At 47.0% G+C, this 26518-nt stretch overlaps 1 protein-coding gene across 1 annotated transcript in view; it reads left to right on the forward strand.

The window, feature by feature from the left end:
* The window catches only part of PPM1H (protein phosphatase, Mg2+/Mn2+ dependent 1H), a 236520-nt gene that overhangs the window by 159307 nt on the left and 50695 nt on the right, over positions 1-26518 (forward strand). The window contains exon 6 of the mRNA XM_045828954.1: positions 14502-14620. Coding sequence (XP_045684910.1) covers positions 14502-14620 — 119 coding nt within the window. The remainder of the gene's footprint in view (positions 1-14501; positions 14621-26518) is intronic.

Consider the following 26518-nt stretch of genomic DNA (forward strand, 5'->3'; position numbering starts at 1 on the left):
CACACTGGCCAGGGCTAGGGGCCCAGGCTTGAGAGCCCTTCATTTTCTTTGGTAGTCGGGGCCGATGGAAGGGATACTGCAGCATCCGTGGAAGGTCTTCACTGTGGTCCCAGCTCTGTTACTTGCCAGCTGGGAAGCTTTGTGCGAGTCTTTTAACATTTCCCGACCTCAGTTTGTCACTTATAAAATGGAGAACTGGATTAGAGGGTCACCAAGGGCCTTAGATCCTCCAGGGTGTCTTCCAAGTAGAGTTCATCACAGCAGCCCCCTTGCCACCTCTGTGGTGCTCTCCAATCCATCACCCACAAAACCACACACGTGATCTAATCACAGCCCTCCTCACTTCCCTGCCTAAAAACCTTTGGCTTCCCCAGTGCACAGAATAGAATGCAGGCCACACTCGGCAGACCCAGAATCGTGGGCCCTTCCCATCTTTCCAGCATCATCACGCTGCCGCCCCCACCGATACCACCCTGCATCCCAGGCAGCAGCCACAGACAGCAGTCTTCCACTTACAGGACACACCGCAATCTCTCCAGCCTCCATGCCTTTGGAAATTTGCCTGCCTGGATGACCCTTCTGCTCTTCTCTGCCAGGAAAACTCCTCCTTGTTCTTTGAGACCCCAAAGCAAATGTCACTTCCTCCAGGAAGAGGCCCCTGACCTTCCCAGGGGGGTCAGTCCCAGCGCTCACACAGCGCTCTGTCGAGGCCTTCAGTGTACAGTATTGCACTGCTTGTTCCAACTGCAGCCCCCCCTTGCAGACTGAGCCCTGGAGGGCAGGCCCCTTCCTCAGTCACTTCATACTGCCAGAGGAGGTAGTAAAGGGGGGTCTGTTGAATGACTGAGAGGAGGAACCAGTATTCAGACTGACACCTGGATCAGCACCGCTCAGTACTCTCTGCTCCGCCTTCCCCGGAGACCTGCCATGGCGGGCACCAGTCCTATGCCTCCCGGCCCCGATGGCACCCTGTCTTCATCGCCGCCTTGCCCCTTAGTGGAAACTATTTCCTGTTTTCTTGCTGGAGGCAGTGGGTGATCACAGGTTCACCTTTCTTATTTTGAAACAATTCCACATTTTTGTTACCTGAATGAAACCAAAGCTTACAGTGTTAACTTCTGAAGTCAGGTAGGAATGCTGACATTTGTCAGGTTCCTGAATATCAGGTGTCTGTTTTGAGACGGTTGGAAAAAGATGTGTGCAGCTTCAGGTACCAGCTTTGTCACGTAATTGTGTCTGTGATTTCAACAAGGCCCTGTACTGATCCCCAGTTTCATCATCATCTTCAGCAATGAGTGTAATACCTCAGAAGGCAGGTGTAAGGGTTAAATGGAATACCGCATGTAGAATTCTTTTGCAGCACCTAGTACTCATTTGGTTATTGTTTGGTGAATCAAAGTCTTGCCATTTCAAATCCTACTGGCCCACAAAGCACAGTAATATTTTTCTCCTTGTTTTTACTTAGTAATCACTCTTGCCTTGATCAGCATGACTCACTTGGTTAAGTGTCATCTCACAAAGCGAAAGATTGTGGGTTCGATTCCTGGTCAGGGCACATGCGTGGGTTGTGGGCCAGGTCCCTGATTGGGATGCGTGTGAGAGGCAGCCAACCGATGAATATTTATCTCACACATCGATGTTTTTTCCCCCTCTTTCTCTCTCCCTTCCCCTCTCTCTAAAAATAAATAAATAAAATCTTGAAACAAATCATTCCTAATGTTCCTAAGATTAATGTATATTTTGTGTCACTCTTAAACAATCAGTGTGGATACTGTTAGTCCACAGAACTGAGCCTAATGTCTGAATTTCTAAAAAGTAATAACACTGTCCTCATTCTTGGTCATCCTTACTCCTCAATAGTATAAGGTTCTCTGTAACTAAAACTTTTCTCCCCAGACAACAGGAGTGTGAATGAACAGAACATAAAATATCCTGGTCGTCGAACTTCCTATTTTGGTTAGGAGCCTAAGAACACACGCTGTGAGACCTGTGAGACCTGTGAGACGGACACACCCAGAGCTAATAGTCACGTGACCAACGGTGCAAGCCCCTGTGAAGTATTTGAATCAGAGGATTGATGGCATAACGTAACCTTGTAGTGAAATCTTATGTATTGAGAGAATTCAGACTTTTTAGGGTAAAATCTTGAAAATAATTCCAGTGGGAGGGAAACGAAGTATGATGTGGACTTTTCCCAGCCCAGCTCCAGCCTTGGGCTCTGTGGCCTTAAGCCCCTCACACAGAATCTCTGAATCTCCTTGCTCCTGAGTGACATGTTAGGAGTACTTCCCTTGAGATATTTATTATATGTTCCAAAGTTGAAATGAGATGTAATCCCATGGTAATATAAAATATAGTATATATTTTATAATTTCGAGTGCATCTCATTTTACCAATTCTTTTTTTTTTATAGTTTTCCTGAACAAATTGTGAAACCATTTAGTGTGAGGATAGTTGTATCGTTTTTTAAAAAACTCTTTTTAAAGATTTTTATTTATTTATTTTTAGAGAGAGGGGAAGGCAAGAAGAAAGAGAGGGAAAGAAACATCAGTGTGTGGTTGCCTCTTGTGCACACCCCACTTCCCACCAGGGGACCTGGTCGGCAACCCAGGCATGTGCCCTGACTGGGAATTGAACCAGTGACCCCTTGGTTCTCAGGCTGGCGTTCAATCTGCTGGGCCACACCAGCCAGGGCGGATAGTTGTATTGTTTATGTGATTTAAACAAGTTAGTACATAGCAGGGAAGTTAACAATGTATTCTTCATTCTGAGGTCAGATTACATTTTATTTTTATGATGCGTGAAGAAACATTTATGACAGAATTATTAAAACTTCCAGGTTCTTCAAGACTTGATTTGAGCAGCTGCCTTCAGTCCCAGGACTATTTGACTTGTAGAAACGGTTAATGATTTTCTTGGAGGTAGGGAGGGTTGAGAGCCCTTTGCACACGAGCTATTTTGATCTACGTGGAAGAGGAATGTCCTTGGTATGCACAGTCTGGATTTGGGAGGATTATAGAACTGGAAGCAGATTACAAGATGATGGATGTGGCAGGCACATTAATTTTGTTTGGTCTTGCATCCTGACCTCAGAGGGCCCTGCCTGCAGCTCTCGGGGTAACGTGAACTTTGTTCCGTAGATTCTGGGGCAGGGTGATCAATCAGGCCACCTTGTGGGTTTGACGTGTTCACACAGAATGTGGCAGGTGTGTCATGAAGGGGTCGGGGGCTGTGACTTCTTCCCCCGCAGCTAGGGAGATATGATGATCCTATAGTCATGAATAAGCCTTGCTCTTCTGTTGATGGGTTTTGTTTTTTTTTTTAATGTTTCCAGGGTAATTGAAATAAAACATTGAAGGGGTCTGCCAAACTAGACAGAATGTTTTGATGGAGTCAAGGCTCAGATGGGAGGGAAAGCAATCTGGTCTGAGAGCGTTTCTCAGCAGAGCTTTCTGCTGTGGCCTTCAGGAAGTCGCCCCCACCTTTGCTTTCGGTGACAGCCAGCAAGGGGTCTCCGTCAGGGGCACCTCGCTAGCTGGTAGATGTGAGCGTGATGGCTTCCCTTCTGTTCTGCCAGACATATTTTAAACTCTGATTTGATTACATTAAGATGTGCTGGTATCATCAAACCTTCAAACCATCATGTACTTCTGTCCTTGTAGACAATCCAGCTCTGCAGCTGTTTTTCATCAAGGGCGAAACCCAGAAGAGAGAAAAGTGGGTTTCAAATGCACATGTGAGACACATGAGTGCAACATTATCCGAGACAGTTTCTCGCAGTGTCCTTGGGACTGCCCCCAACCTCCCGCACCGAGTCTTGCTCTGCTTGCCTGTCGTTCCCCTGGTGCCGGGCTTGGAAAGTGTCAAGAGTTATCTTCCCAAGAGGATATTCCTCAAGCCTGAACTTGCTTTTAAGACAGGAGGCCATAATTGGGAGGGTGAAGTATGCCAGTGCGTAAAAGTGACTGACCCGCCACCTCGACATCTCCCTTAACCATGAGAACAGGTTGTTGAGTCTGAGAGACTGGCGCTAGTCACGGAGAAGCACCATTGCCACCACTCTGCTTCGCCTGATGCCTGAGTCATGGCAAAATGTACTCCAACCCCCATTTAACACCCCCTTCGCAGAATGGCGTGTGAGTTTAAAACTGTCTAATGAAAAAGTGGGAGGCTGAAGTGGTTGACGTTTTTTGTGTTTACTGTAGGCCCCATTGTCCCAGGCACCACAAAGAAGCCCGGCCAGTTTTAGAGCACGAGGCTGGCCCTGCCCGGGGCTCAGAGGCAGAGCTTCCACGTGGCTGCCCCAGGGGCACTGCCTGGGTTCCGGGGAGACTGGGAAGGTGCTGCCCCTCCTCACCGAACCTCACCACTTCCAGATCCTTGATTTTGAAAAAGAATATCAATGGATGTTCGGTTTATTCCAGGTAGGGTGGGGTCAGAGACTTGACATTGAGGCATCGTAAACTTACTATGCAGAGCTAAGAAAATGGATTCCATACAGCTGAACAAAATAATCATGAGGACGTATCCCTAAATTTTCTTTTTTTTTATTGATCTTTCTGCACAGTTGCTACACACATGCAATGCTTAGACCCTCTAAAGCCCCCTGTCCCCACCACCCAGCACACTGACTAAAAAGTTGGGCACATAACACCATAGGGTACTTTCAGAATGGATTTTGGTGTAAAGAAGCAAGACAATACCGTGCAGCCTTTAAATATATTAAACTTAAATATGCCCTCAGAGAGGCACATTGGATTCACTGGGGCTTATTAGGGCAAACACTTAGCTGTCCATAAAATATTTGCTGTGCTCCAGACGCTTCCCCTGTGAAATAGAGCAATTCGAGGAGCCTCACAGGACTGGTGTGAGAATCAGTGAGTTAGTATTTGTAGTGTGCTCACCATAGTGCCTCCATCAGAGGCCAAGTAAAATCTCTTTGTTTTCAAATCTATACAGGAAGAACTTTTTCATGGCCATCCTGCCATGCAGATTACTTCTGTGGCCTTTTATAAAATTTCTAGGTTCCATTAGCATATGCAAAGAGATTAAAGAAATGGAGGCGTATTCTTACTTGCCGGCATGAGTTCTCTCTTTAAATGAATGCCTTTCCTCAGGTTTTTACTTAGGAAGAGAAAGCATTAAGCAAATGAATATGGAAACCTTATATGTTTTATGTAAACGAATAGTTTTTATCCCCTATTCTATAAACTGTTGTAGAGTTGACAAATCTAGCAATTTTGTTTAATATATCCATTTGCATACCAGTTTCCATGTGGCTTCTTTATCATGTTATAGATTTTACAATTTTAAAGTTATTTTAGGGGCATGCTACTTCCCTCTGGTTGATCAGCACGGTCCTGGGTGAAATTTAAACGTGAACCTTTCTTGACATCCACATAAACCAGACAGAATCTCATAAATATTCTGTTCTACCATAGCTTATACATACAAGCTCAGTTCTTGTTACTCTGAGGTTTTTAAGGACAAATTAAGACTGAGAATTCTTTATGAAGGACTTCAACCCGCGCATATTTAGATCTCAGCCATTTCACATTTTTCCTTCATTTTTTTAACCCCAAACAAAATGCTCTGTTTCTGCCCTGTAAACCCGGCAGTCAGCCCCAGCTGTGAAGGGGCCGTCTCGTTTCGCCGGCAGCGGTTGCCTGTGGTTTGGCTGCCGTTACTCATTTCATTGCATTTGTGACCTTAGACTTTCTATCATGATAAATCATCTTGAAATGGAAGGCTTCCAGTCCTCCTCTCATATAATTTGAGGAGGATTTTTCCCTCCTTAAGGGCAAGAAAGAGGATAAATTACTCAATTTTTAAAAAGATTTGTGTTGAACACTGAAAACCCTCATTTTGATAACTTCCTTTCAAATGTTGAGTGATCTGAACATTTGAAAAATTAATGCAGATAAAAGTTTTCTAGTTAGAGGATTTTACAGATTATTTCCTGTTATGGAATCTGTTTTCTCATTTAACACGAGTCTTTTTACTTTCTGTTTTCTGCTGATGGGAGTGGAAATTAGAACAACTATTTTGAAAAAGGGTTAGGCAGTCAGTCCTGAAGCTGAGTAGTTCCACCCTGAGGTGTGTACCTAATCGAAGTGCGTACACACGTTCACCGAGAGACCAGGATGAGCATCGGCACCGTCTGTAATAGACGAAACAGGAACTGCCCACTCGCCCCAGACAGCAGGATGGGTGAACACGGCCGAGTCGCAGGATGGAGTGCCGTGCCGCCCTCGGAGTGAACAGAGGAAACTGCACACAACATCGGGGGTGAATCTCCCAGGCTTCCAGCGAAGGGGGCTGCCGATAGGATTCCACAGAGGTGGGCACACCCAATCTGGAGGTTAGGGTAGTGCTCTTCTTTGGGGGGACAGCAGTGATTGGACGGTATCCTGACCACAGGGTGCTGGTCATTTTCTATTTCTTGACCTGGATGTCAATTACAAGAGTACATTCAATTTGTGAAAATTCACCAACCTATACACCATGATACAAGCACTTTACTGTGTGTGTGTACACACACAAACTTTCTTTTTCATTGAAAAGTTTTTATAGGAAGTACTTGCACTTTATTTAACTATAGTTACCCTTGGCAGCAGAGGCCCTCCTTGTCCCCCTGCAGGAGCCCAAGGTGAAGTGGCAGGACGGGCTCCTCAGGGAGCCCACCCCAGCGGCATCTCTATCCCACACTGCTCTCTGAGGAGCAGCTCCCACAACCCTCCTCACACCAGTCCACCTCCTGCCTCCTGGCCTTGCTCTTGCTGTACTCTCCCTGGAGCCCTTGCCTAACCAGCTCCCAAGATCCTTGTCAGATTCTCTCCCCATTCTCTGTGCCTTAGTTCCTGGGCATATCTCCATTTCTATGTGTAGGCCTTCCTCAGTTGTGTGAGGTCTGACCAGAGGGGTCCCTCCCTTCCTTCTTTCCTCCCTTCCTTCTTTCCTCCCTTCCTTTCTTTTTCTTTCTCTTTATTTCCTCACCCAAGGACATTTTTTCATTGTTTTAGAGAGAAAGGAAGGGGGTGAATAGAGAGAAAAGAAACATCGATTGGTTGCCTTCATGTACGCACCCCAAACAGGGATTGAACCTGCAACTTGGGTATGTGCCCTGATTTAGCTACCAAACCCATGCCCTTTTGGTCTATGGGATGATGCTCCAACCAACTGAGCCACATTGGCCAGGGCTTCTTTTTTTTTGTTCTTTGAATTTGTAGCCCATGGTACCTTGCATGCACACGATGTCGTGTTAGTTGCACAAATTCCTTTGGCTAGATACCCCAAACCTGGGATAGTTTCCTTATTGGCTGACACCACTCACTGGCAAGCTGACAACAAAGCAGCAGAAAAAAAAATCATTGAAAAGGGAAAGCATTTTATGTTCTCAGCAGGTAATTTTGAGTAAGCTCAGGACCCATCTTCTCAGTGTTCACAGGAAGCCTGGCGCTCAATCTCCTTTCATAGACTTTACATACATATCACTCTGTGGGATCCAGGTTCCTGCTTCCACTGCCCTTTTCTCCCTACCTTCCAAGGTGCTCCAAGCTCTTCCCCAGCCTAGGAGGGTGGAGGTCAGGTCCACGTACTCCAGAGCCAACAGACCTGGCTTAAGGTTTCTCACCCACTTTGCTCTAGTGAGAGGCTTCCTGGAAAATTCCAAAAGGTGTCTCTTCTTCCAGCTTGTTCCCCTCCTGTTCTGTGTTTAACCCCTCTGCAACACGGACATTCTCAGTAGGATGAGGATGGGATGGGATGGTCTTGTTTCTTCCCAGTGTGCTGTTTCCCCCTCTCCCCTTCCTGTGAAGCTGGTTTCTGCCCAGGACTAGAGAGGAGAATGGTCAGAAAAAGAAGTGCAGCCCTCCTACCCCATTCCTGGTGTCTGGCCACTTCTTGGCACAAAAGGGTAGTCCAGCATCCTTTCCCAAGAGATGTTCCTTCTTCTTGTCACTGGCCAGAGGGAATCACGTCTAGAAGTTTTTCATTAGCTTCCCAGACACTAAGTGACAAGGATATGTCCTCCTTTTGGCAGCCCTGTGTTCTCTAGAGCCAGAGGGGGCCTGCCTTTGGTGTCACCAGGGCAGTGGTTACCAAGCTGCTCCCCCAGGTGCTGTTCGTGGCACACGCATGAACACAGGTGCACCTCCCCCGTCCCCGGTCCTCTCAGAAGCATTCTGTTACCTGTCTTGGAGGGAAAGCCTCAAAGTTTATGGTAGAAATGGAGGTAGAAAAAGCAGTCCATTTTTTTCACATGGGACATGCCAGCACATTTTAAATTAGACTTTATTATAAGCTATGTTTCTAGATTTGTAGTTGGCATGCTTATTAGTAGAGAAGATAAATAACATTATTTAGATATTTTTAGGGTCATGGACTATTATGGGAATTTTAAGTAGTATAGTGGCGCCCACCCATACACATGTGGTTTTACAGGAAGGAATCTATCAAATTATAAAGTGTTAGCTAAATCCAAAATTTGGTAATGTGTGTAAAACTTTGTTTTTGTGTGCATGAAACTTAGTTTTAACTTTTTGAAAAGATTGAAAGCCATATTGTGGTGTTTTGTAGAGTTTAAATAATCACCAAACGCAGTCGTGTAAAGCAGGTCAGAATGTTCTGTGTTCATTCTTTCAGGAAATACTTATGTAGAGCCTGTACTGCATTAGGTGCTTTGCCAGGCACGAGAGTGTAGCTCAGGTTTTAAAAATAACAAACATATTTAGGCACAGCTGGTATTAATTTGCATCACCTTGCAGATGTTTCTAACATATATCCAAATAGCATCATCAAAGAGGAATAAAGTATATCCCACATATCAGGTAAAAAAGGGATGTTTAGGAGAGTTTTTACTTGTGCCCTTCTTGGATGTTCACCCTGTGACAGTCCGCATTTTCCATAGGCAGCATCCCTGTGAAATGTGCACTGGGAAGGCGCCGTAGTCACATGTGCATATTGATGGGCCACCCAGGCTCGAGCAGTGGAGTGAAACATGCCCCAGTTGTCCTTGGAAGTTTGGAGCCAGGGATTCACTAGGTTTTATGGCTGAAAGGAACCTAACAAACTCCTGATTCCACACTTTCAGACTTTGAACTGTGAATAGGTTACTTACTTTGAGTTAGAGGTAGAATCACTTTCGACACTCAGGATTCCACGGTGATGACCTGAGCGATGCCTCCCACGGGTAGACCGGCACTGAGGAGCTAACACTAACCAGTCACACCCCTCGATGCTGGGCAGGCCCCTGAGAAGAACCTTCTGAGTCCCCAAATGGTCAAGCCTCTCTGCTTCTGAGAACAGATGGCCTCTGCGCTGGCCTGTTGGGGAACAGCGGGCCCTAGTCGGCCCTTCCCAGTGACTTTTGAGTCCCCTTAGATGATTGGAATAAGAAGGGCAGTGGACTTCTTCTCAACAATTCTCTAAAACCTAGTTTAAACACCAGGTTCTCAAAAAAATTTTTGTTTTAGTTTTTTTAAGCAAAGGTAACTTATTAATATTCAATGGTAGAAATATTCATGTCATAACATTTTGATGCATTTGAGAGCTGTGCATGTATCAACCCCATTCATATGTTGAAGCCCGAACCCCCGTGATGTGCTGAATGCTGAATTTCAAGACAGGGCCTTTCCAGAAGTAATGTGGTTAAATGAGGTCGTGAGATGGGGGCCCTGATCTGATAAGACTTGGTGAGGGGAGCTCGATTTCTCTCTCTCTGACAGCAGAGAGGGTAGACCCTGTGAGGAGGCGGTGAGACGCAGCAGGAAGAGAGCCCTCACCAGGTAGCCAATCTGCTGGCACCTTGACCTTGGACTTTCCAGTCTCCAGAACTGCGAGAAATAAGTTTTTGTTGTTTAAACCCTTCATTATTTTGATATAACAGCTAAGACCATTTGTGTAAACTTTCATAGGTGTTGCACAAAAAGATACACTAATGCGCAGAAGTGCACTTGCTTTTGCAAACCAACACATATGCCCTGTTATATTTTAGCATCTCCTTTTTCATTAGTCAACCACCTATTTTCTCTACCTGTACTTAGTTCTTGAGTTGTTTTTTTGTCCTCAGTGCCAATGACTCCATCACGTCCGACAAATGCAGTGGTCGTGAGTGGAAAGTGCTGGTAAGAAGGAGGCCTGAGATTAGGGTGTGGATGGTGATTTTAAAAAAGGGTAAAAATGGGCCAGAGGTGCACATGGAATATGCAGATTATGTGACAGCCACAACTGTGACAGAAAATACATCATGCAGCATGGAAAGTGTGTTGTGGCAATTAGCAAGACGGGAAGAGAAATGACTATAACACTAGAGAAATCGAAGAGGGTGACCTCAGCACTAATGGGGGCTGAACATTAGAGTATTTCTTCGGAGCTAAGATGCCTTTTTTCCTCTTGACATATCTGAGGCTGGGATACTTTACAGTTGATTGCTGCTGTCGGCCAGATGGCAGGCATGACGTGGATGTCATCTCCTGGGCATGTGCGAACATCAAAAGAGCAGCCTTAGACTTGCGGGGCGGGAGTCCAGCAGCTCAGAAGAAAACCCTGCAGTCAAACACGAAGCACTCTTTGAACCTTTTTGCATCCAAGTAGCTGTGCGCAGGCAGGGGCTTGGGAGGTGTAGATGAGACTTGTTCAGTCACATTCCCGCGGTGCTCGTCAGAAGTAAGCTGACTCGAGATCACCGCAAAGCTGATTTAAGAACTTCGCACCCCTGGCTTTTGAGGCTTGTCATTCTTTTGTGGATTATTTAAGACGTGCTGCATCACCAGTGCTCCCGCGGAACACAGGCCACTATTGTGTGGGAAAGCATGCACATGAATGGCTCAGAGTTGATGACTGATGAGAGCTGATGGATTGATTCTAAATGTGAAACAGGTTTGGAAAACCTTAGCCAATATACTTCATTTGTGTATTCCTTTTTAAATACACATGATGATGATAGATAATAAAGGTTTGTCTAAGTCTAAAGGAGCTCTTTCAGAAAAATAAGATAAAAATTTATATTAGTAAGAAAGCATTATACATAGTTTAATTGGCAGACATTTTCCCCTTAGAGGTTAATAAAACCATGGCGCAGCTCATAAAGGGCATCTAGATTGATGGAGTACAGTGGCCTTTTGTTATCATGGGGGAGCGGGCAGTTTGTTGAGACCCTCAAAGGCTCTGCATTTGAGGGGGCTACAGATGTCAGGGTATTAAGGCCCCTTTGAGCCTGTTCGTCCTCAGAGGGCAAGGTGAGGTGGCCGCTGCAGACGGCAGAGCCGCTGAGGAGCTCCCAGCCACCCTGCAGACACCTGCCTCAGCAGGTCTTCCGCTACAGCTGCTGTGCAAGTGCACCTGGGTGTGAGGGCCCCCGATGCAGCATGGCAAAGGGCCCGTCATTCTCCGGATAGGAGGCAAACAGGCGTCTGGAACTCTGCACGTTTACTCCTCTTAATCACTGGGCTTGAAGAAATGTACTTGGGAATGACCTTTGTATCCTAACGTGTTTGTGAATAACACATGTGTGTCATGTATCTGTGTTTACACATGCACATGCTCATTTATATACCGTCATCCTCGGTGTCTGCGAGGGACCGGTTCCAGGACCCCCACAGAAGCTCCGGTCCTTACACAAAACAACGTAGGACAACGTGTGCGGCCACCATCCGTGGATACCGAGGGCCGATTGTGCACGTGTCTTACACAGAGAGCCATGTGTGTGTGACACAGTGCACAGGAGCTCTTGCACTCACACATTGTTTGATCACCTGCTTTTTACAGGTGGTCCACCTCTTTCTCGGTCCCTCCGTATTCTCTACAGCATCATTGTAGACGGCAGCACAGAATTCTCTGGTGTGGATTTACACTAGTTTACTTAATCCCTCATATTATTAAATTATTTCTTCTAGTTGTCATAAAATAATGTGAGGAACACCTTTGTGGCCAGGCTGTGTGCAACTATGTGCTATTGTTAAGCTGGACCCGCACGGGTGCCTCTGTGATTCAGACTCTCTGTGGTCCAGGAGCAACGAGATCACAGGTTTTGTTGCCCCCTTACTTTTTTTTGAAAATGTGTGTATGGGTAGGTTAAAAGACCACCGTAAGGGTTAGGATGGGGGTAGGGGCATGATATTAAGCTCAGGCTTTAGAGCCACCCAGTTCTGGCTGATAACCTGGGACTGGGTGTCTTAACCTCTCCGGGCCTAGTTTCCTTGTGGTAAATTGAGTCTATGGCGCATGCTTTGTAGGATTGTCAGGGTAGTCATATTAGGCACATCAAACATCTGGTACACAGTGACCGCTAAGTCAGTGCCAGTCCAGCCTGGGAGGTAGGGGTGAGATAGAAACTCCATGCTGATACGGTCCTAAGTCCTGCGAGGTGATAGAGGGTACATAATAGATGCTACTTGTCTTTTGTTGTGGGGTTTTTCTTTTTCAATCCTCACCCAAGGACTTGTTCCTACTGATTTTTAGAGAGAGAGAGAGAAACATTGATAGGTTGTCTCCCATATATGCCCAACCAGGAATCTAACCCACAACCCAGACATGTGCCCTGACCAGAAATCAAACCTGCAACCTTTTGGTGTGTGTACAGGACAGTGCTCCAACTAACTGAGCCATGCAGCCAGGATGATGCTACTCTTTATTGACTTTTTTATGCCTCTATTCCTTAATGTTCATGGGCGGACCAAAATAGAAGAGAAGGATAGGTAGATGCCTTGTGTGCACAGCTGGCTTCATGGGGGCGTGTGACTTGTACATTTGAACAGGGCCCTGCACTTGGCTTAATGCTCTGCTGCCACTGTCTTAAATTCTTAGTTTTGAACGGAGGCTCCACGTTTTCATTTTGCACTGGGCCCCACAAATTGTGTAGCCAGAAAGGTTGTTGGGAGGGTGAAATGAGAACTCACAAAGCACTTAGCATAGTAGTGAGGATGTAATAGGACTCCGTGGTTATTAAATGGATATAATAATTTTCTCTTATGAACAGAAACAACTAGTTGTGCATTATAAGTGCATTATAGACATTATTAAAATAGTGTGAGATAAATATATAATTAATCCTATCATATAGATTAAAAAAATAACTGAAGCCCGAGGAGTGAGGTAACCCCCTAAAAATCACACAGCTTATAAATGATAAATGCAGGGCTTGGGTTCAAATTTAAGTCCCTCTCATCCAAAGCCCACGCCATCGACCTGCCCTATTAAATATGAGTTCCCTTCCTTCCCTCCCTGTAAAACCCAGTGTTTGAGTGTCCCTGATCCCCATCAGCAGCTAAGCCTCATCCCTGGCAGAGGTGTCAGAGCCCCTCAGAGAGGGCCTAGAATTCCCAGCGGACCTGGACCCTGTTGGGGCTCCAGCAGATGATAAGGGCAGTTCCCTTCTCACCCCCAGGCCTGTCCTCTGCCACATCCCCAAGGCTGCTCAGAATCGCTGGCTCTGAGTTCCTTTCTCTGGCCAGTCTGACCAGCCTGGCGACAATTCAGCCAGCTTTCTTTTATTCCTGATACCTTAGCTGCTAATGACTCACGCCCAACAAACACCCCTAAAGCACTGTGAGAATCAGTGGGAGAGCTGCCGGTGTCAGGTCCTGGGAAAGAGACTGTGGGAGGTGCCTGTTTCCAGTGGACTGAGGACATGGCCATCTGTCCTGCGGCAGGGATCCCTTGCTTTCCTGCAGTGTCATGCAGTGATTCGCTCTGCCCACTCATTTCCCTGCCAAAAAGAGAGAAAAGAGTCATTTCACCATGATGCTACTAACGGGCATACTGCTTAGTGTGGGGAAACTCAGGTTTGCTTGTGGTGTGCAGCCTCTGAGCAGGGAAGTTAGCGCGTGAGCATTTCATCTTTTGGGTAGCTGGGTCTGAATTTTGAACGTGACAATGAGACTGTTTGTTGTTTCAAAGCAATTCCCTAAGTGGCTGTTTGCTCAATACTTTTTGTTGTGTGAACAGGGATTTGGGGGAGGGGAAGGAGCCATCTGCTCTGGAAAAGTCTTCCAATTACATGATCAAATTACCGCAGAGCAAAATGGAGGGCGTCCAACAGAAAGTTCTGTCTGGTGTATCCATCCCCAGCCTGTGCTCTCAGCCCATTGTGTGGACGTGGAGACTCGCAGGTTTCAAAGACAAGGCTGTGGTCACTAAGGGTGTGAGCAAGAGGACAGCAGAGAAAACTGAGGCGAAGAGTCAGAAAACTGAAACCATCTTGGATTTGAATGAAAACGCTAACCTTGGGAGAAACGCGGTCCCTTTTCCTGAGGACTTTGGCACTGCTTGCTTTTGCTTACAATTAATTTTTCATTTTGAATGAAAAAGTGACCTCCCTCAATCAGTTAACTGGGTGATTTTTATTTGCATTGAGTCTTAAATCTACTTCTTTTCCTTAACCTATGAGAAAGAATTTTTTTGTTGTTTTTGAAATACAGTCTGTTGCAATTTGCAAAACATCCTTGAGTCTTATTTTTTCTTCTAAATCTGTGTGTGGGTTTTTTTTTTCTTTTTGCTATTAGGCATTCATGCAGCCTCACTTGCTGGGAAATGAATTCACACATTTGGAGTTTCCAAGGAGAGTGCAGAGAAAGGAACTTGGAAAGAAGATGCTCTACAGGGACTTTAATATGACAGGCTGGTAAGAACATGCCTCCCTCCGCCCTCCTGCCAGGTGTGTGTGAGGGAAGTGTCAGCCCTGTGACAAGCCATCACGCAGTGTGGGCCAGGAGGTGCCCCCGCAGCCTGGGGTGTGGTCCCTGGAACAGGGCACCGCGCCTCTGTTCTTTGCACCTGGGCACACTTCTCAAGCCCAGACAGGGGCTGGTTGCCTGTCTGTTCCTCTGAGGTTCTCTTTGGGGACACTAGAGCCCTCAAAGCTGATATGATTCCTCACTTTACATGGAGCAAGTGTTTGGAAGGATTTTAAAACACATTAAACTTGGTTTTTTAGGTCAGAGGCTTGAAGGGATTGACCAGTGGTTTACTGGTCCTGGCTTGAACTCTAACCCTGAGCTTTCTAAAAGGACAAAGTTGCATAAACTATTTCACCCCCATGCGCTCAGTTTTCCATGGATATAGTGAAAAAAATATATACTCTTTGCCAGGCCCTTGTAAGGACTAGAAGTAATGAGCTGTCCTCATTATTTTATCACACTTAAAGTGAAATAAGAAATCTTGGCAGGAGGTGTCTTACTCCCAAAACACACTTGCCTAAGCACAAGACCATTTCTCTTGTGGATCAGAAGCTAATGGTGACCAAGAACCTCATCTATTTCTTCCACCTGAAAAATAAATATGAAGATAAAGCACCTGTACATACTAGGGTTGGTGTAAGGATTAAAATGAGAGAGTCATGCCAAGCACATAGGCATGTGGGTAAAAATTTGCCCTTAGGCCTCACCGGGCTTTACCCGGTGAGCCTCTTGCCCTTCTGGGGGATACACAGAAAATGAGACAGTGGACTCCTTCTTCTTCTCAGCTCTAACACAGGCAAAGAAGTAGATTCCATTATTTCTTCTTCATTGACCAAAATAGCTATAACAGATGGTTACAGCCCAAATTCCCATGGTGATGACTTCCAGGCTAGGAATCTTCTGCGGTACATACTGTCTTAAAGGAACAGCTGAGCTACCTAGGGAAGATAAGGGGCTGATCTAAGGCACTTCCTGTTGTCCTTTGCCATCCAAAAGAAGAAATCCTTGCCAGTATCCACTCTTCTTCTACAACGAGGCCAACAAACTATGGCCCAAAAAGCCAAATTTTACCCGCACCCCTTTCTATTAAAAAAAATTAATGCAGCCCTATTTCTTTGTGTGTATTTGATCTCTAGCTGCCTTCACACTACATCAGGGCAGTTGAATAGTTGCAGCAGATACCAAATGACTCACAAAGTCTAACATATTTACTCCTAAAACATGGATGTATTGTATTAATCAGAAAACTCCCACTACATTTGCATCTCTCAGTTTGGGAGTTTTGCGATATCTGACTGTTTAATCAGGAGCACTGACCTCTTTTCCCTTCCATTGTCAAATTAAAAAATTATATCAGACAACACAACAATAGCTGTCTGATGTGAATCAATCAAAATTATACTTATTTTTTGTCAGATCAGCAAAAAAATATATTTTTTGGTGTGCCGCAGAATTTTAGTAGTTAGTTCACATGTGCCAGGAGTTGAAAAAGGTTGAAAATTGCTGCCTTAACCCAACTGTGTAAATTTGTTTATATTCAGTCAGCAAAATCAGCAAGGTCAGCACTCTTACAGAAAAGTTTAAGGTGAGGGCTACTGTAGTTTTGGAAAAGCATGGTGCAGTTTGGTATGGATTTTGCAGAATATGGAACGATGAAAGGAAAGGCATCCAGGGCAAGACACGTGATTGTAAACACATCCACAAAAAGAGTCCATCTAAGAGACAATGAGCAAAATGACCACAAAGTAGGGGAGCATCTAGGGAATCAGGCTGACTTGAGATTGAGGGAACATCATCAAAGATAAAGGGAAGCCAGGCGGAGACATTCAGATTTACCACGGGAAGCGGTAGGCTGTTCTTGTGTGTTTCTGAGAAGGAGAAGGAATGATGAAAGCAGCGGTCTAGGAAAGTGATACTAAGGGGGGTGGTTCAAGGAGACTGACTAGGAGAGAAAGTGGATGCAGGTGCCCAAGGGAAAAATTGTAGAAATACACGTGTGAGGTCTCGAGGGCCAAATAGAGGGATGGAAGCAGAAAACAGAGAGGGAAAGGAAATGAACAAAAAAATAGATTACATAGGCCACGGGATAAATGTAAGAGGTAAATCATTCATTGTGTCACTTGTCTGTTTAAATGGGTCTCTTCAAGTAGTTGATAAGCTCCTGGAGTGGGAGCCCCATGCCCAGTCCTATGCCCAACACACAGTAGACCGGAAGCTGCTGTTGGGTGAAAGGAAGAAGGGGGTGTAGCTGGCAGAGTTGAGGGGGTAGGTGGTCCATGGGGAGGGCAGGAATGAGGAGCCTGCATGTGAGACAGGCCGAGCTTGAGGCAGGGCTGTGTCTGTGTCCTTTCTGTGCCAGAAACACAAGTGAGTCTGAGGAGTCAAGACTGACTTGGTAAACAAAGGGCAAAAGGTACCTTCGTCTCATAATTTCTTTAAATGTAGCTAAGTTCCAAGACTAGATTATATGCAAGTTTGCACACTCTCACACACACTCTCACACTCACAGAGTGCCAGAGTGGTCCTAAGCAAGCAGTCCGTAGGTGGCTGCGTTTGATGTATGGACTCTGTGCGGAACCGGTGAGGGGCCACGACTGAGAATGGCTCTCTGACGTGATTTGCTGATTCATTTCAGCGTAGTTCCCTATGTGGCTTTGGCTCCCAACTTGGGCTCTGAGCAGAGATTTATGTACACCTTTGCATTATTTCTTATTTGAAAATTATATTTATTTGCTTATTATTGTTCCATTACAGTTGTCCCAATTCTCCTGTTGCTCTCCCCTGCACCCCCCCTACAGTCAGTCCCCACCCTGTTGTCCCTGTCCATGGGTCACTCATACATGTTCTTTACCTAGGCCCTTCCCCTTCTTTCCTCCCTTATCCCGCTTCTCTGGTCCCTGTCAGTCTGTTCCTTGTTTCCATGCCTCTGTGAGCTCTTTACATCTTTGTGGGAAGAAGTTGGGAAGTTTAAAACCATTTCAGAGCACTGCTTATGGAGTCTCCCTCCCCCAACGTTAATGAATTCCTTTGAAAATGTTTTTAGCCTCTAAAGAAAACTTGGCATCTAGTAGTTATTTTTCAGGACTTATAAAACGTGGGACTTTCATTTGCTGCCTTTCCAAGCCGGCCATTCCATGGACAAGGAGATGAGGGTTTGCAGCCTTTTACCCATGGGAAGCCTTAAGTTAGAGTTGACCTTGAACAGCGTGGGTTGGGACCACGCAGATCCTCGTAGATGCACCTAGTTCTCAGTGAAGGTACCGGCAGCCCCCTGCATCCCAGGGTGTTTCCTCCACGAATTCAAGTAACCACGGATAGAAAACAGATTTGCAGTTGGGAGTCCACATGCCTCAGAGGGCTGGCTTGCATGCATTGTTCTACACCCTTTATATAAGGGACATGAGTACTGCAGGTTTTGGTATCTGTGCGGTCCTGGAACCAGTCCCCCGTGGGTACCAAGGGACAACTGCAGTGAAGTTTCTGGGGAGTCAAAAGTTGCCTGTGGATTTTTCACTGCGCAGAGGTTGGCACTCCTAAACCCCACGTTGTTCAAGGGTCAGCGGGTGAGTATTTGGAATGTGTCATGCTCCAGGACACAAAGAAGCCCTTGCCTAGTCCCTCTGTGTTTCTTGGCTTCAGAATTAGGCTTGGCCCCTGAACTTGGTTTCTCTGAAATTTTTCTAATGAGTAAAGTTTTCACTTGTTGCAAACTGTTTAATTCTTGCAGCAAATAACCCAGTAGTGGAAATTCTCATCTCCCCCTTGTCCCCCACAAGTCATGATAGTAATGGGGGTCCCTGCGAGTTACTGCAAAAGCTAAGGGACAGGCACTGTGATGAGGACTTGATGCGATTTCTCATACTTAACAATCCTGTGAGCTGAATACCTTTTACAGATGAGGAAACTGAGGCACAGAGGCTAAGTTGCTCAAGGTTATACACTAGTCAGAGGAGAAGCAGGGGTGTGAACCCGGGTGGCACCACTTCAGGGGGCGCATTGCTTACTCCTGTGCTGAGCTCCCAGGTGCTGATGACTCCTCCTCATTCTCATTCTTCACCTGACCAAATGGAGGCTCAGAGGGATTAGGCATTTTTCTCAGATTCCACCAATGTGAACATGTCAGAATAAGGACTAGAACCCAGGATGCTGACTCCAGTTTGGGGCTCTTTCTGATACAGTGCACCAGTCAACTTCTCTTTAAGGTAAGATCAGACACCATTATCCTGTTTTGAGCTATGACATAAATTTAAGCAGGGGACCTCTACCAGGATTAGTGTCTCCTTGAGTCCTTTTAGGGTTTGTCAAGGGGGTGAAACGAAGCATTTCAGGAGCAGTACGTTATATACTTAGGCAATTTCTTTTCTAGTTCTCACTCTGATCTCAGTGGGCATCGGCCACATTGAAACATGGTGCTTCACACTCATCACTAAGAGCCTGTGTGGAATTTGGGGTGTGCTGGTGGGGAAGATCCCCAAAGAACCAGACCTCCGACGCTTAGGAAAACCACCTGCTCTCTGTGGGAGCATCCTGCCAGCGTTCTGTGATGTGTCTGCAGTGGGGAGGGAGGGAGGGAGAGGACGTTAGCTCTGGAAAGCCTTGTCTCATAATTAAGGATGAGTCTGCTGCCTCCTGGCAGGGACTCTTTCTCTCCCACCCTCGTGCTTTCTCAGAGACTGTGGAGCAGCTTGGCAGGCCCAGATTGTATAGAGGACAAAAGGTTATTGTCACCAGGACCTTCATAATGAAATCAGTCTCTTCCCTGGCTCCCCCACCTCCCTTTCCGCCTCTCCTCAGATAGTGTGCCCAGTGGTTTGATTTACAAAGGCATTTTCTTCACAGAACCCCCAGCACTGAGTTGTTCCCTGATGTGGTCTAGCTCTCACCTTCTGTGCCTGGTGTCATTGGTCCTGGTGCCAGAATCCCAGCCTTGAACTCAGTGTAAGCTGGGGCCCCTCCTCCCCAGCCCTTTGTGCCGAGCTGCTATTGCGCAGTGCACACTAGCTGGCATTGTGAGCCCTGTGTCCTGACCCGCAGCCTCTGGAGCCGTCTCAGGCCCTAATTTGCTGGCAAGCATCTATGTGATGGAGTTGAGACAACAGTTTCTCACAGCTGGCTTTGCGGCACCAGGTCCCCACTGCTGTGCCTGCTGCTGATTTTGCTCCCCCGTGTAAGATCAGTGTTCGTTGTGCTCTTTGTCCAGCCACATGGGGTGACAAGCAAGCCGGGGGCCCAGGAGGACATTTGCGTGGGAGGAGGCTGTAGCTTCTTCACCCCTGGCGTCGGGCCAGAGGCTGCGGCAGCTGTTCCCTGGCTGATGGGATTTGTAGAGAGAGCGAGGGCCAAAGAGGAAGAGAAGTCCATCGTGTGAATGCGAGATTGCTTCCAGATGGTTCTGGTTAGGCGTAAAGTACAGTCGAATTCTTTCTTTAAGCAAAGCCTTTCTAACAGTTATGATGGTCTTATTTCAGAGCACTGGCAGTATGTAACTTGAGATGGCATGTCTTCTGACTCGCCTACAGCTTTGGGAGACTGGCTCCCTGGCACTGGCCCTTGCTCTGCCAAGATCCTGGGGCCATGGGCAAGTCATGCGCCCTTGTCTCTCATTTATTTGTAAAATGCTAACTGTGCGCCTTGCTGCTAACCTCCTTGTCTGGTGGGGGATGGGCTTTGCTCTGCTTCTCAGAGCTTCTGGAAAAGACAGCTTCCATTAGAAAGATTCCAGAGATGGTGACCTTTCATTTTTATCTCTTACAGCCCTTACTCCTTGTGATTCTATCTTGATGACACAGCAGGGTAATTTTCCCTCCTGCACTTGCCTTAAAATGAGGAGCAAATCAGGATTTTCCACTGGGAATGAAGTGGGGTCAACTACCATTTTTTTCCTTTTAGCATTCACTACTTTTGTTAAGGCAAAGGAAGTCTTTTCTGTTCTGTGTGCTGCTCTCTAGCACAGCAGCCATGGGCCACGTGTGGCCTTCTCAATTTAAATTAAAGCTAAATAAAATTAAAATCCATTTCCCAAGTTGCACTGGCCCCATCTCAGTTGCTCAGCAGACACTTGTGGCCTGTGGCCACTGAACTAAACATTGTGGGCGCAGAGCATGTGCTTCATCACAGAAAGTTCTCCTGGTGGGTGTTGGCCGCACCCTGGATTATACAGAGGGGTGGGTCTCGTGGGGTGCAGGATGATGCAGGAGCCATCTGTACCTGAACATCCATCCCAACAGCAGGAAAAAGATGTTCAAGGACAGCTGTGCACAGCCAGGGAGAAGGAAATGGTGTGGCCACATTGTGTGGCTTCTGGCCCCACTACTGTGACCCTGAGTCACCTGGGGGGGTGAGGTGGGCACTGTCCAGATGTTCGGGGGCATCGGTCATTGTGTTCAGGGAGGACTCATCTCCCGCCATCACTCACTGGTCAACCTGAAGGAAGACCCACGTCCTTGGCCCTGGTCAGCGGCACACCCGCCAGCCGCCCCACTGCCTCCTAAACTGGTGCCACGTTGGCACTTCTCTTCCTCTTGCTCTCCCTGTTACTTTTCGGAGAGTATTTCAGACCCTGAGGATTGTAGGAAAAAGCAGCTTCCCTGCCAACCCTTTCCATTCTGTGTGGGGTGACCTCCATTGTTGCTCCGCAGCCCAGCTGGGGGATGGGGGAGAGCAACAGCCCCAGGCACTGGGCTCCCTCCCAACAATCCAGACATTCTTCGGAGGAGAAACTCACTAGAGGCAGTGCCCCAGCGTGCTCTGGAGCTGCTGGGTCGAGCTTTATAAACACTCTCATTCCAGCTTTAGCTTATTCCTTATTGCTCTTTTCAGCGCCCTCTGAGAGCACCACCCGGCAGGCTGACAGGGACTGGGTAAGCAGCCTGAGAAACACCGCAGAGTGCTTTATGAAGCCAGCTCCAGAGTTGTGCCGCATTTAATATAAATTGATTTATTGAATCAAACACAGAAGCCCTGTTACAGAAACCCCAGGCTCTATCCTCCAGAGGGCCACCTAATAAAGCAGCCCCAACTGACACTCCTTATTAGCTTTTCCACTGATCCCCAGGCAGTTTTTAAAGGGATAGTGTCCCTCTTTTGAGCCTGAATTTATATGTTGGCCGTGCCTGTGGGTCTAATTAGCTCAGCATTATTAGTCTTACTGGGAAAGCCTGCATTTTCTAACAGCTTGACTCTTGAGTTTTAAAGAGTAATTGGAAAATTCAAACCCTGTCCTTTTCCTTCTTTTTGTTTTTAATCACTTCTAACCCAATCTTTGCAGGCGTGCCCGCAGACGCCCTTGACTACCAGGGTAGGGCGCGGAAGGATTTCTCGGCCCTGCCTTGGTGCGGAGCCTGACCTTCCGGTTGCGCCATATACCTCACGGGGAGGCTTTTCAGACTCACCAGAGAAATATCACATTTTAATTTTATAATTACTTCACAAGAACGTGGGCCTTTCCCTAGTTAAACCTGGTATTAATTTCCTCTTGGCCACTTATATTTTCATAACGTAATGATTATGAGCCACCTTGGCAGCACTTTGATTACTAAAAGCAATCTGGAAGTCTTTGTAGAGAAAGGAGAGGCTTGGATTTCATTCCAGAGAATTTTAACCCCAAACCTCAATAGACTGTTAAGGAAGGAGATTGGCTGGGACAGAGATTAGGCACCCCAAAAGTCCCAGTGCTCCAAGTTCCTGGAGCCGAAGTCAGAGCCGCTGAGCCTCGCGGGGGGAGGGGCCCCTGCTGGGCTCCCGAGGCCCAGATGCTGCGCGGTTATTTGCGGTGTGCATGTTCTGCATCTTTTCAGGATCTGCAGCCCTAGCTGCAGGAGCAGCAGGGAAGGAAGCCTGCCGTGCTGTGTGCAGCACATCTCCTGACAGTGACGGATGGCGCCTTGCTCCCCAGCCCTCCTCCCTGCTGCTCTGCCCACGAGGCCAGTGGCAGATCTGAGGTCTTTACAAATGGCTGGAAACCAGGACAGACAGGCCTTGTCAGACCACCGGGAGGAGAAAGGGGAGAGGTGCCCCTCCAGCATGCTCCCTATCAATGGTCTACTCACCTCCTTCTGTTTTAATAACTGCACATTTATCATTCCTAAAGTGGCCAAACTACCTCCGAACCTCTCTTTTGCCGTTGGACCCTTTGCACAGTGGCATCATTTTTCTGTGCCCGTTCATACACCCCCACACAGGGCGTGCGAACGCTCCTTGCGGGTGACCATTGCGCGGGGTTGTACAGTTCCTGTGTGGTGCGGACTAGCTCCAAGTGTTCCCAGGAAGTTTCAGGATGTCAAGTGCTTGCAGACATCCCTGATAAAATAGCCAGTGTCCATTTAGCCGTGGAACCCAGGGCGGACTCATTGGATATTGGCAAACCTTTGTGTGTACAGGGAGTACAAAAGAACAGGGACTTGGGGCCAGGCTGCCAACTGGGTCAGTCCCTGGGTGTCTTGGAAAAATGATGTCATTTCTCTGTGCCTCAGTTTTCCCACTTGTAAATGGGGCTAATGATAAGACGTAACCATTGGATGTCATGGCTCAGTGCAGCCAAGTGCTACATGGGTCTGGTAATAGAATCATTAGCCATGGAGAGTAGAAGGGTAAGCAAGATAATGGTCCTTGTCACAGGAGGTTTAAACCTAGTATGTGTTTAGAGGCTTGTTTTCAAAGTAATAGGAGGCTAGAAACCAAAAAGAAACAGGGAATAGTTTGAAGAAAGATCAAGGTGTGCTGACCACTTCTGCTTGGCCGTCTGTCCCCCAGCGTGTCCGGAGGGGCTGTCATCTGTGAGAAGAGACGCTGTCAGCACAACCAGGAAGCCTTCCTGAGCCAGCCCCTCCATGCCTAGGGGATGCTGTGTCGGCGTTTTTGTCTTTATCTGTGGGGCTTGAGGTCCATAGAGTGACTTTCTGTCTCCCTTCCTAGTCCTAGCTGCTGGACCTTTTAAGGCGTCCCATAGCCCTCCTGAGCCATGCCAAGGGTCTAGGATGCTGAGCCCCTCGGGGGCACAGCATGTCTTCGCACAGGGGACCTTCTCAGATAGGACTGTGTCCGTTAGTGTCATGGAGGTGGTCAGCTGGCTTTCTGGAATGTATGGAGCAGTACAACTCTACCTGCACATCTATTCCCAGAATCTCAGAGGTGAGGGAAGCAGATCTGTTGGAATGTGTGACTAATAACTAAAGCAAGACAGAGTGGGGGGCTTATAAAAAGGGGTTAAGCAAAGGCCATGTGGCTGTGGCAGAGCAGACAGTTGTTTCTAAGAGAGAGGTTAGAGTTCGGGTAGACTTCTTGGAGACGCTTGTATTTGAACCAAAGGTCTGAAATATGGGGGGAGTTCAAGAGGTTTGAGGGCAGGAGGGAAGGGCATTCTGAGCAGAGGGTACAGCACCAGTAGAAGCCCAGAGGCATGAAAATAAGTGTTTGGAGAGTTGTGGAAACTGGAGGTAATTTTGAAACTATTTTAACAGTCAGCATGGAGGACTGGGCTCCGGCTGGGCTGCAGTGCATCCTAGAAGCCCCCTGCCCCGCCCACCATCCGCTGTACCAGGCTGTCACTGTTTGCTAATGAGCACAGCGGTGCTTCAGTATTGGAACCCCCTATACACACATATATTGGTATACGGGTGTGTCAGCTGGCTGACAGTCCTGGTGCTGGCCTGACATGCGGGATGTGCAGAGGGAGGGAGGAGGGTCTGACGTGAGCGATCAAGCTGGGGCAGTAGAGTGGGGTTGGCTCCCCGGGGACTTTGAATGCCATGGTGAGGATGGCAGTAATGACCACAGTTTTAGTATGTGAAGTGTGAAGGGGGCACACCAGGGCAGAAATAACAAAGCTGACAGTGTTCCCAGAAGGACAAGTGGTTCAATCCTCAAACTATTTATAAGATTCTGATTTTAAGGGAATTCCAGAAAAGTGAGTGCTTCAACACGCCAACAGATTTCCGGGCACTGTACAACTCTGCCAAGGAAGCGTTTTCCTGTGTCCAGCCTACACTCTTCCGGTTACAAAATTTCATTTACCAGAGCTTGGTAAAGTTTTTTCTTTTCCCTGCCATGCCTTCCCTGCCCACCAGGTTTTTGAGGAGGGAAAAGCAGCATTGCTGGTTTCAAACGGAAAATCCCACAAAGGTGCAAACCTACCATAGCCTGTGGAAGCACATTCCCCAGAATCAGCTGGGGTGCTGCTTTGAAACCCCTGACTAGCCTGGGAACCCACACACAAGTGCTGGAGCACACCACTGCTCCAGACTCCAGAGGATCTCCCCCTGTGGTCATGCTGCTCCGTCCTTCAGACAACTAAATCCAAGACCTCTTCAGAACAAGTGCAAGGTTTTGTATTTGTTCTTGCCAAAGAGCTGAATGCAGATCTTCCCAAAAGAACTGGAAATGCCCGTCACACGTTCACTTTTGGTTCTTCATCGTGTTGCTCTGGCAAAGTCAGTAACACTCTGCCAAATTCCAAATTCTAGGCACCGGTGCCACGAGGATTAGATTAGCTAGTCTGTCTCCCTGAGTAAACCACGTGCTCTATGTTGTGTTGTGCTCAGTGGCTTGCAGGACCAAGCGCAGGGCCTTACCGCTGTGGGGTTATTGGTCTGAGCCAGGTGTTGTGGTGGGCACTGGGGAGACAGAGAAGACTGAAATCATCCCTGCCCTCACGGTGCTGATAGTCCAGTGCAAGACAGAGCCAGGGGTGGGCGATTACAGTTTAATACTGAAATGTGGAGAGAAATGTTTACTCACAGTGAAGCTGTCTCATATGGGGTGATTATTAGAAGCATTCCAGAATTCCTGAGATTCTGGAGTCTGTATTTTTTAAGCCCCCCAGGTGATCGCTGCGTATCCTTACACATTGACCTTGGGTAGCACTAGACATTCTTAGCACGGGTGTGAGCAACAGCTTCCAGAAATGACTGGTTAGAGAACACCGGACAGCCCAGGCCCTTCTACAGGTTTGTGACTCTTCGCCGGTGTTCGGGAGGGGCCGTGGAGTGGACTGGCGGTGGGAGATAGAGGATGATAAAACCCATAGACACCAGCAGTGGGTCAGAGTTCGATTAAGCCTCTCGTTTTTCCTGCTGATGCTCGTGCCTATAACCTGGATGGTCTCGGCACAGCAGAAGCCCAGGGAACAGGTCAGGAGACCGCGCTTCCGGGGCATCTGACTTGCTTCTGCGTCCTTTTCATCCTGAGTGCATGATACTCTCTCCCCGGTTTCACTATATTCTTCCAGGCGGCCTTGGATCACCCTGTGAAAAACTGGGCACCTAAGTTTAGAGATTTAAGAGTCTTAATTTATTAATAACCAAACATTTTGAAGCCAAACTTCAGGTGAAACCTAATTCTACTGTGACCTTGTATACCTACCATATTGTCAAGAGAAGAAAAAGCCCAAGGACGTGGTCTGTTTGAACTTGTGTCTGATTTCTAGTGTAAAAACTTGGTTTCGGAGGGTGAAGATGACTTAAAATTTCTTTATGATTTGCTCTGAGGATGGGGATTAGTAGTTAAGCATTCCCATCACATAGCACGTCATTTTATTGTATTTACACAGATTCATAGCTCTTCGAGGCTTGGGCAGAGGACCAGGTGCTTTGGGGAGAACCTGGAAGTGAGCTTGACCTCCATTTGTCCTAGTTGTGTGACCTCCACTTTCTTATTTGTGTAGTAAGGGTTAATGTTAATATCTGTCCTACAAGGTTGTTATAGGAAGTAAATAAGTTTAAAAAATATAAATAGAACAGTGCCTAGAATGAAGTGAGGATTTCATAAATGTTGGGTGTGTTAGAACTTGGTAACATCAGGGGTGAGAGACTGCAGAGGAATAATTGGCTACTGCCCGGGTAGCCCGC

Source organism: Phyllostomus hastatus, unplaced genomic scaffold (genome assembly GCF_019186645.2).
Source record: "Phyllostomus hastatus isolate PE091 unplaced genomic scaffold, TTU_PhHast_1.1 phas_scaffold_93, whole genome shotgun sequence".
NCBI lineage: Eukaryota > Metazoa > Chordata > Mammalia > Chiroptera > Phyllostomidae > Phyllostomus > Phyllostomus hastatus.